The 9,859-nt window shown below is 49.0% G+C and overlaps 3 protein-coding genes across 3 annotated transcripts; 1 reads left to right on the forward strand and 2 right to left on the reverse strand.

Moving 5' to 3' along the window:
* Window positions 1-177: 177 nt before the first annotated feature.
* Window positions 178-3,423, reverse strand: LOC6526060. Its single transcript, XM_002101841.4, has 2 exons — window positions 3,293-3,423; window positions 178-3,182 (listed from the first exon to the last, which is right to left on the reverse strand). The coding sequence occupies exon 2, from the start codon at window positions 2,990-2,992 to the stop codon at window positions 908-910; it is 2,085 nt and encodes a 694-aa protein (XP_002101877.1). The 5' UTR covers window positions 2,993-3,182; window positions 3,293-3,423; the 3' UTR covers window positions 178-907.
* A 17-nt stretch (window positions 3,424-3,440) lies between these two features.
* LOC6526061 (ras-related protein Rab-10) lies at window positions 3,441-6,691 on the forward strand. The gene is made up of 4 exons (XM_002101842.3): window positions 3,441-3,802; window positions 4,270-4,469; window positions 4,531-4,620; window positions 5,170-6,691. The coding sequence occupies exons 1-4, from the start codon at window positions 3,676-3,678 to the stop codon at window positions 5,365-5,367; spliced, it is 615 nt and encodes a 204-aa protein (XP_002101878.1). The 5' UTR covers window positions 3,441-3,675; the 3' UTR covers window positions 5,368-6,691.
* A 22-nt stretch (window positions 6,692-6,713) lies between these two features.
* LOC6526062 (N-acetylglucosamine-6-phosphate deacetylase) lies at window positions 6,714-9,079 on the reverse strand. Its single transcript, XM_002101843.4, has 4 exons — window positions 8,682-9,079; window positions 7,786-8,054; window positions 7,184-7,724; window positions 6,714-7,133 (listed from the first exon to the last, which is right to left on the reverse strand). The coding sequence occupies exons 1-4, from the start codon at window positions 8,947-8,949 to the stop codon at window positions 6,952-6,954; spliced, it is 1,260 nt and encodes a 419-aa protein (XP_002101879.1). The 5' UTR covers window positions 8,950-9,079; the 3' UTR covers window positions 6,714-6,951.
* Between the last annotated feature and the right edge of the window lie 780 nt (window positions 9,080-9,859).

A 9,859-nucleotide genomic window follows, 5' to 3' on the forward strand; every position in this document is an offset into this window, starting at 1 on the left:
TTCGAGTGTGCACTGTAAGCTCCGACTAACCCGACTACTTCCGCCCCTTCGTCTTCGCACCCTGGCTGCACTGTAAAAAACTTCCTAGCCCAATAGCTTGTTGTTAACCTTCTTGCTTTCTAACCGTCTGTGTCCCGCTCTTCTTTCCGTATTATTAACTTGTTTTGTTGTTTGGTCTCTTTTGTATATGAATCGCAATAAAGTTAATTTTATTTATTGTACAATTCTTCACGGCGAAAAAAGCCATTCTTCGAGGGGGTCGGGCTTGAGAAGGTCTTCGAAGACGTTCAAAACATTTTTGATTTCAAGATATACATATAAACGCGACGATATTAGGAAATATATTAAATATGTTTTATTAAATTGAAATATACCAATTTAGTCTTGTGTAAGTCTTAAATATTTGCTTGTTGATCTACATACAAAACCTAAGCTCAAAATAATTACGTTTGGAAGAGAAATATTTAAGTGGTGTTCGTTAAGAGGGAATATCAGATAATCATTATCATTTGGCAGCTATGTAAAATCAAGCACTCAAAAAAAAATAAATGCATAATTGGCTACAGCTATACAGCGGAAATTATTGAACTTGGCAATAAACTTGTACAAACATGATCAAAACAATTGCAGTCTGCCTTTGCTGATCTGATCTCCTTTCAATTGGGACAATTCATTTGCTAGGTGATCCAAGGTGATCCTTATGCCAATAGAGATAAGGAACACATATCTATACATATGGTGAGTGATGTAGAAACTATGCACAATCAGTTCCCAGCTTGTAAACATGAAATGGGAAAAATCCAGCTTACAGATCAAAAAATTTCCATTGCCCAAGAGGCCAACCAAAGCCTATCACATCGAAAATACAACAAAAGAGCTAAACTAATGAACTAATATTGCTCCGGATTCAGTCGACAAGGTGACGGACGTTGTCCTGAGGCGTGGAGAAGATGATTGCGTAGATCAGGCCGTCGCGAACGGATTCCGTGGGGTTGCCGACGTTGAACATGAACTTCACGCGATTGCAGTTGGCATCGGGCACACAGGAGTACATGGGATACCAGCCGGCTTTGTTGAACACCACGTAGATCTTGTAGATCTGGTTTCGGTATATGTACACTGGTCGATCGAACGTAATGTCCAGCAGCGAATCGTAGCACACGCGTGCCGTGCAGTGGGTGTATGTGATCCTTGAGCCGTGCATGTCCTGGATGTGGGCGTACAGCACCTCGGTGTATCGCTCCGTAAAGCCGGCGGAGGTCATCAGCTCGCCGCACATCACGCACGTTGGCACCTGGACGCCCAAGATCCAGATGTTTGTGTCCACCTGGAAGGTCACGCCCGCATCCGTTACGCTGGTGTTACGGAAGTAAAACTGGCGGGTGAGCGAGCGCATACAGTAGGCGCGCACAATGTCATTGTGCGAGTTTCCAGCTGCGGATCCAGATCCTCCAGCAGCCGCTCCGCCGGCGGGCGCAGGTGCGCCCCGATCGCCGCCTTCATCATCATTGGCGGGCGCTGGAACTGGCGCTCCGCTCTCGTAGCGAGGGCTAAAGCAGCGCAGTGGGGCTGGCGCCGGTGCTGCATCTGGTGGGACGCCCACTGGTTCCGGGGGGCGCATAACCAACTCCTCGCCTGCGGAGCCGAGTCCCGTGCCAACAGATCCGAAACGCGGTGCATTGCCCATCATTATTCCGCCGCCGGCAGGACCTCCGCTGCGGACGGCTGGACCCGGTCCCGGGAAACAGACGCCCGAGGGAGCGGCTCCAGTGCGATACGAGGAAGACAGTTCTCTCTGGGCGTGCCGGTGGCCCGACTCGTAGAAGTTACGCGTGCTGCGCGACACACAGAAACCTTCTGGCATGTGACAATCGTTGAGCGAGGGACTGGAGATCTTAATCAGGATGGAGAGGGCCTCGTGCTGTTGCAGCAGCTTGGAACGGGCCGGTCCCTCGGCGAACTGCTGCGGCGTCATGGTGAGAAAGCGTATCTTTTTGACCGCCTGCCGGAGCATGGCTCCATCGAGTATGGTGCGCTGGGCGTCCATGATGTTGATCATGTTGGCGGCGGCATCGGTCGAAGCGTCGCTGTCGATGATCACCAGGTCGTCAGAACCGGAAGCCACATCCAATGGCGGGGAGGCAGCCGAGGGCGCCGCTGTTGCCACGGCAGCCGCAGAGGAAGTGGATGCCATGCCAGCGTCCGTCTCGAAGCTGTCACCCTCGTCGTCCTGGTGCATGTGCTGCACCATGGCCGCCACATCTGGCTCCATCTTGATCTCTTCGACCAGCACATGGCCAGCAGCATTTTCGGGCGACTCCTTGGTCAGCACCTGATCTCCGCCAGCAGCCTCTTCTTGGCCGGACTCGTTCAGGATGCCCCGCTCACTGGCAAACTTTAGCAGGCAGTTGAACAAATCCAGTTCGGAGTCTATGTTTAGGCGGTTCTGGTCAAGTATGGCCATCAGGGTGGATATCTCGATGTCCAGAAAGCTGGGATCGGACAGCACCTCGCGTGTGTTGGCTGCGATCAGGTCCATGCTGCTCTGCATGAGGCGTGGCTCATCGAACAGCTTGGCGAACTCGTATGCCCGGCAGGCATTTTTCGGACTTAGGTCGGCCCATAGGAAGTGGGTACAGCGGGTGACAACGTGGGGCAGCATGTACTTCTTGGCCACGTAGCACAGCTCGCAGGCCTTGTCGAAGGACCCAATGGTGATGCGGTCCGTGTAGATGTACTCCAGCAGCGCCTCGAAAGCCTCCGGCTGCACGTCCGGTATGACAATGGGATCAGTCTTATCTGGCAGATTGCCATAGAACATCCGTTCGAACACCGGCGATGCCATGGCCAGCAGCAGCTTGTGGCCAGCGATGAGCCGCTGGGCGGGCGCGGAACCCACCAGAAAGTGGCAGTCGGCCCATTTTTCCGAGTGCAGCAGGTACTGGCCCCGATCCTTCAGCTCGGTGAGGCTGTTCTGCCAGTCGATGTCCATTGCCTGCGGTGGATTGGCTGGGCTTGGGATCACTTTAATCCGAACGTTGTCCGCTTCGATTTGTGTGAATAATCCACCTCTTTGCGAATCGGTTTGGGATTTTGCGAAATTGTTATTATTTTACGATATCGATAGGCGATAGCTCTACTGGCCGGACCTTTCGATGGACACTTGTACCGATAGCACGGAGCTGCCAGGCCGCGCAATAATTAGAAAGTTATTTATGAGTTTAATGGTCAAAATTTTCAATTTAAGGTATTATAAATGTATCAAGAGTAAACTATATAGCTTAAAACTTACTTCGGTTATTTAGCTGTGATTTGAGAACTGTGACTTTCCTTCAGCTATCGATATGGGTTGTATCATCGAAGTTGCCACACTTCTTAGAGCATCGATGGTATCGAGCAGATATCGATTCATGTTCCAGCTCTAGTTCTAATAGCAACAATTGCAAGCGAAAATATTAATTAATTCGGCGCATTTAAACCGTGAAAAGAAAAAAAGATAACACGAGATCAAGGATTACGGTTTAAGCGGCCATAAGCAAGAGAAAGCGCGAAAAAAGGGAAGCGCGTTAATAATAATAATATCGCTTGTCACCTGCGCCCGTGCGTGTGTGTGTGTGTGAGTGTGCGCGCGTGTGTTTGTGCTTTGTTCTGCGAGGGTTTCGTTGCGTTTTGGAAATGGCAAAGAAAACCTACGATTTGCTCTTCAAACTGTTGCTGATTGGCGATTCGGGAGTGGGAAAGACGTGCATATTGTTCCGGTTCTCGGATGATGCATTTACGTCCACGTTCATATCGACCATAGGTGAGTAACGGGACCTTACGCACATGCATGCATCTGTCCACCCGCACCGCACACACACGCACATGTCAGCTGCACAGCCAGGATATCTTTGTGTGTGTGTGTGACTGGGCGTGGCACTGCCTTATCGACTGGTGCACGCACTGCTTGATTCGATCGCCTGTGGAGTGAAAAGCAAAAGAAAAGCGGGCAAAATATGCCATTTATGTGGCTATGTAACTCCCTGAACTTGAACTTTTCGTACTAAACCACGATCGCAACACGTAACACATACGTGCGATCATTCAGTTGGAATGCTTGCTCCATATACGACTGTGTAATGAATCATCGTGATATCTCTTTGGTACTGCTTTATTTTGTTCAATTCCAAGTCCAACGTAATCGATAACACCGCCGTGACGTCATTCGGCTCCAATTGCGTTCGTTTTTCCGCACTACATTTGTTTTTCTTGTTCAAACGTTTTCCCCAGGCATCGATTTCAAAATCAAAACAGTTGAGCTGCGCGGCAAGAAGATCAAGCTGCAAATATGGGACACTGCCGGCCAGGAGCGATTCCACACGATAACCACCTCGTACTATCGGGGCGCCATGGGCATAATGCTCGTCTATGACATAACGAACGAGAAGAGCTTCGAGAATATAGTCAAATGGTTACGAAATATAGACGAGGTAAATGATCCCCCTGAGAGCAATGGCCTTTTCCCGTCTAAAGTGCACCTTCTTCTTTCAGCACGCCAACGAGGATGTGGAGAAGATGATCCTGGGCAACAAGTGCGACATGACAGACAAGCGGGTGGTCAACAAGGAGCGCGGCGAAGCGGTGAGCATCCCTCATCCTTGGAGTCCCCATGAAACAGCAATCAGTCTCAGAGATTAGCAGATATAGCTGCAGTTAGATTCTACAGTTCTATTCGTTCTATTCGATTGGATTTGTTAAATGTGTTGTTTTGTTAACAGCCAATGATAAATAGGGCACATAGGAGTTTGGAAGTCATATGTACATATTAGTGCATCATAGGTCCCATAGCCACCTTTCTGTTATATGTCCCTAAATATTTTCCAACTGTTGTAAATCGTAAAGGTACAATGACAAAAAAGGCGTGAAAGAGTTTATAATTTGAACACAGAGCGAATATATTGGTTTTCGAACAATTAAGACAACACTATTTAAATCCTACGGTACATATGTCAGTGTTAATCAAAGCAAGGGAAAATTCCCGGAAGACGCAGGCACACAATTTATGTTAGAACTATTCTGGTTATTTATTATGATTGCTACTCAATGATCGCACACGCCCCACGTCTGTTTGATCAATTTGTTTACCAAGCCAATAACTTGCTTCCCTTTCCCATCTCTGCCCATGTTTAGATTGCCCGTGAACATGGCATTCGGTTTATGGAAACATCCGCCAAATCGAACATAAACATCGAGCGTGCCTTCTGTGAGCTCGCCGAGGCCATTCTGGACAAGACATCGGGACGCGAGTCGGCGGAGAACCAGGAGCGCGTGATCATCGACCGCCGGAACCAAGAGAAGGCGCCGGGCTACAGCAAGTGCTGCGCGTAAAAAGCGGCGTTCCAGACGAACGGGGCGTGCTTTGGCCCGGTTTGTGCTTAGCTGTACGTGGGGAAGGCGGCGAAGGACAGAATGGATTGGACTGGATGGGATCGGGACGAATTGGAACAGAACGGAACGGAAAGCGGTGGGGATCGGTTTCTGAAACCGCTCTGCACGAACGAAGGGATACAAAGCAATAGAGCCGGGGTCATTCGCACGTTGGGAACTTACTTATTACGAGGATACGCAGATGGAACAAGCAACAGAAACAACCTACCTAAAGTTTAACAACAACAAAAGCAACAGATATTGTAATACGAACATTTGGAAGCAACTTTACAAAACTCCGAACGATGGTGGTCAGGTGGAATGGACCACGTTAGTTAACGCACACCTAACTTGGACACGGCTCCGTTGAAAGAAGGAGCACGGATCTGCATTTCGGGCCGCTCTCGATCGGTTAACTAACGTGGCCAGAAGATCAGCTCCAGCCACTGTCCAGCCACACGATACGATAATGATAGCGAAGACGCAGACATAAGCAACTTTTGTAACGTACTTTTGATATACATATAGTCTTACGATTCCTGTACTCAGTAATTCGTTCGTCATTCGATTGTTCGTTCGTTCGCCATCAATCGCCCTCCCCTGCCGCCTCACTTAGTTTCGTTTCGTTTTGTTTTGCGTTTCAGCCTAGATATAAATAACACCTATACATATTATACATCGGATAGTATATAGCCTATACCTAGCTTGCTTTCGCTTTGTTTGTCGATGCTAAGCCACCCAGGAGTTCGATGGGGCGGGTGGGGATGAACGCCCTGCTCTGCTCTGTTCCCTGGCCACTCATCAAGCCAGGTCCTCGGCCAGAGCTGGAGTCGCAGTAGGAGTTCGATATAGAGATCGAGGTGAACCGAAATTGTTTTCTGATTATTGCCTATATATATACATATATATATATAACTACACACCGTATATCGCATCGTTTTTATGTGCATTCGCGCTCGCACACCCAATTTATATATATATCTGTGTACACTTAAGGGGGCGTGGGTGTGCGCGCGTGTATATCTCCATGTTTCTATGTAAGGATCGTGTAAGGTGCACGCCATCAATGTAGCATTCGCATTTGCATTCGCATCCGCAAGGGAGGAGCGCCCAAAACCAACGCACCATCAAGCGCTCGCCTCCCGTCTCCTTGTAATTTTATTCTACTTTTTTTTTTGTCGTGTAAACCTATTATTTGTAACTGTATATGGATTTAGTTTAGTTGTCCACACCAAATGATTTACCGATTAAAATATAAAGAACAACCTAAACCATGTCATATAAAGCAATGACTCATTTTTGGCTCGTTTGGGACTTTCGAATGGTGAATGCCATGGCACTTTATTTGAAGATTCTCGGCTGTTCTAGGCATCCAGCAACAGCAATCCCGAATTCCTTCAACTGAAATGATGCGATGTCAGTGAAATGCTTTCTTTTTTAAACTGGAATGTATAAATATAACAATTTAATTGGAGAATCTTCGGTATAAAATACATCCTGTATCAGGTAAATGAAAACAATTGCAACAGTCGTACATTCGATGCACTACTTGGCAGTCCTATGAACACATACACCCGCGATCCAGGTGGATAGCACCCGGAGCTGGTCATCTAGGAGAATAAAGTCCGCGTCCGTGCCAAAGTCCAGAGTTCCCTTCTGCTGCTCGATCTGCAGGCACTGTGCCGGATGCAAGGTGGCCGCCTCGATGGCGTAGACCACGGAGCAGTCTGCAAAACGAAGGATTTAATGCGAGTTCTAGCGGGGATCTCTCACTCACCGGTCGCCTTCTGAAAGATGCGCACGCACTCGTCCATCGGAGCGATGCTGCCGCACAGCGTTTCCGTGCCAGCGATGAACGCCTTGCCCTGCTTAACCTGCAGCGGCAGCTGTCCGATGTGGTGGACTCCCTCCTCGAGGCCCAGCGCCGATATGGCGTCCGTGACCAGAATCAGGCCCTGCGGATGCGTGCGGTAGGCGATCCTCAGCGCCGCCGGATGCGTGTGCACTCCGTCTGAGATGATGCCGAAGTACACGGTCCTTCCCTGCGGCACTGCGTCCGAGGCCAGCAGGCCCACCAGGCCGGGATCGCGGTGGTGGAACGGCAGCATGGCATTGAACAGGTGCGTAATTAGCGTGGCCCCCTGCTGCACTGCCCTCTCTCCATCGCTCAGCGAGGCCATCGAGTGGCCCAGGGCCACGGTGATGCCTCGCTCCACCAGCTGGCCAATCACCTCCGGATCGGTGACCTTCTCCGGCGCCAGGGTGATGATCTTGATGCGTTCCAGGGAGCCGTACGTGTCCTTCAGCGTGATGAGTCCCTTCAAGCGAAGCAAATGACAAGTTACTGCTGGATATCAGCAATGGAAATTGGTCGCTCACCTTATCAATGGTCTGTATGCAGTGCTCCGGATGTGCGCCCTTTTTCTGTGGATTGATGAACGGCCCCTCGGCGTGGATACCCAGGATGCCGGCTCCTTTGGGAACCACTGCGGGAATGCGCGGCAGTATTATGTGGTAGCTGTCGCTGGGCGAGGTTACCAGCGTGGGACAGAAGGAGGTGACCCCGCTCTTGACCAGACCGCGTGCCACCGTGGCCACGCCCTCCTCAATGGTCTCCGTGTCGTAGGAGAAGTCTACGCCATAGCCACCTGTGGAACATTTGAATTTTTGGGTTAATCAGCTATCTTTAAAGGAATTACCCGATGGATATGGATGGAGTTACACCACGGATTATCTCCATCGCATGATCAGCCTTTGTGTGCCGAAGACAAAGCGGCAGCTTATCGCGTCCCAGTTTGACCACAGTGGGCCTTCGCTGCAAGTGCCCACTGTAGCCCACTTGCGGTCGAGCTCAGCCGCTTGGGGCCTGCGAAGTCACGATAAGATTAACTCGCTCCGATTACGGGTGCTCCATATAGCGGCTTGCCGCTTGTCAACGGGTAAACAGAACGGATGACCTTGGCGGCTGATTGGAGCGCGGTGAAAGTGCCAATTAATGGAATTCGAGGCAGAGTGGCACAGAATTGGAACAGCAACATGGTTTTCATGTGGGAAAAATGGTTGAAGTGGGACATACATATCTACATTTATCTTAATCTATATCTATCAAAATGTTATCTTGGGAAATCATAAATATGGAATGCGATGCACTTGGCAAAGATTTCCTAACTGTGTAGGAGAACCCTTAAACTTAACTAAGCAATTAAGCGGACACAGGTATTTCAAAGACATGATGTCATGATTTTTTCTCAGTGCAGCGGGGGGATGGTGCTCACCATTGATCTGGAGGTCGATGTAGCCGGGTGCAATGATGGCGCCTCCGCAGTCGATGCGACAGTGGGCCCTGGCCTGCTCGTCGAAGAACACGGGCTCCGGATTCACGATCCGACCGTCGCGCACCCACAGATCCTCGTGGATGATCTGGTGGCCACGTACCAGGCGGCAGTTGGTGAACTGCAGCAGGCGGTGGCTTCCCGCCGGGATGTCCTGCTCCAGAGACTCCTCCAGAGGCTGCTCGCTGGTGCACTTCGTCCGGACGTCCATTGGTGGGGGCTGTGAAACGCAGGGGGCGGGGCTGGCGATGCGGGCGGGTTGAGCGATGGCTTGCAAATAAACAGAGGAGCCGAAACTAAACTAAAACGAAAAACAAAAACGAACTCAACAACAATCAGATGTTGTGTTGTCAAATCAGCTATATAAAATAGCCTTGTGTTACTACTTGCTTTTTGGCTATCTGCAGTGCTACATCATTTTGTCATGCAAGTAGTGGTGCTACATGGCTATCTAAAAAATCTAATTATCCAATCCCACTTATATGCATTCTATAAATAATGCTAATGTTTTTGTATTAAAACAAACAGCAACATTTATAATATAACATTTGTAGTAGCTATTCTCTAGCTAATTAGGCGGCAGCACTGATTAGTAAGCCAACTGGCCGTAGCAATCAGCTTTTGGCCGAGGGCATTCGATTCATGCCAATCGGTATCGACTAGATTCAAATTTAAATCCAGCGAATTAACTCAGTTTCCGGTGCATAGTCATCAATTTGTTTAACCAGTTCAAGCGGCCTTGCGCCCTTGCGCCACCGACCCCTTCCAATTTGTTTTTATAGCCAAAGTGCCGGCTCCTTCGATGGCATCTCGTGGACGCTGCATAAAATGGCAATATTTACCCAACATGCCGTCGGTGAGCAGGCCGAAAATGCAAATGGAAATGATAATGACGACACGGCACCCAAACAGCAACAACAGAAGGCTTCAGCTGACTAGGTACACTGGCAAAAACATGCGTGATTTCACGTTTATGAATTAGACCAAATTTTGCTTTAAATACGTTGAAGTTGTTAGGTACAAAAATACTTTATAAATATATATATAAACTTATAAAATAACAAATGTTGTTTGAGTGTTGGAAATTACTTTAAATATTCTTCAAAATTCACAAAAGAACA

The sequence above is a fragment of the Drosophila yakuba genome, chromosome X (genome assembly GCF_016746365.2).
Source record: "Drosophila yakuba strain Tai18E2 chromosome X, Prin_Dyak_Tai18E2_2.1, whole genome shotgun sequence".
Lineage (NCBI taxonomy): Eukaryota > Metazoa > Arthropoda > Insecta > Diptera > Drosophilidae > Drosophila > Drosophila yakuba.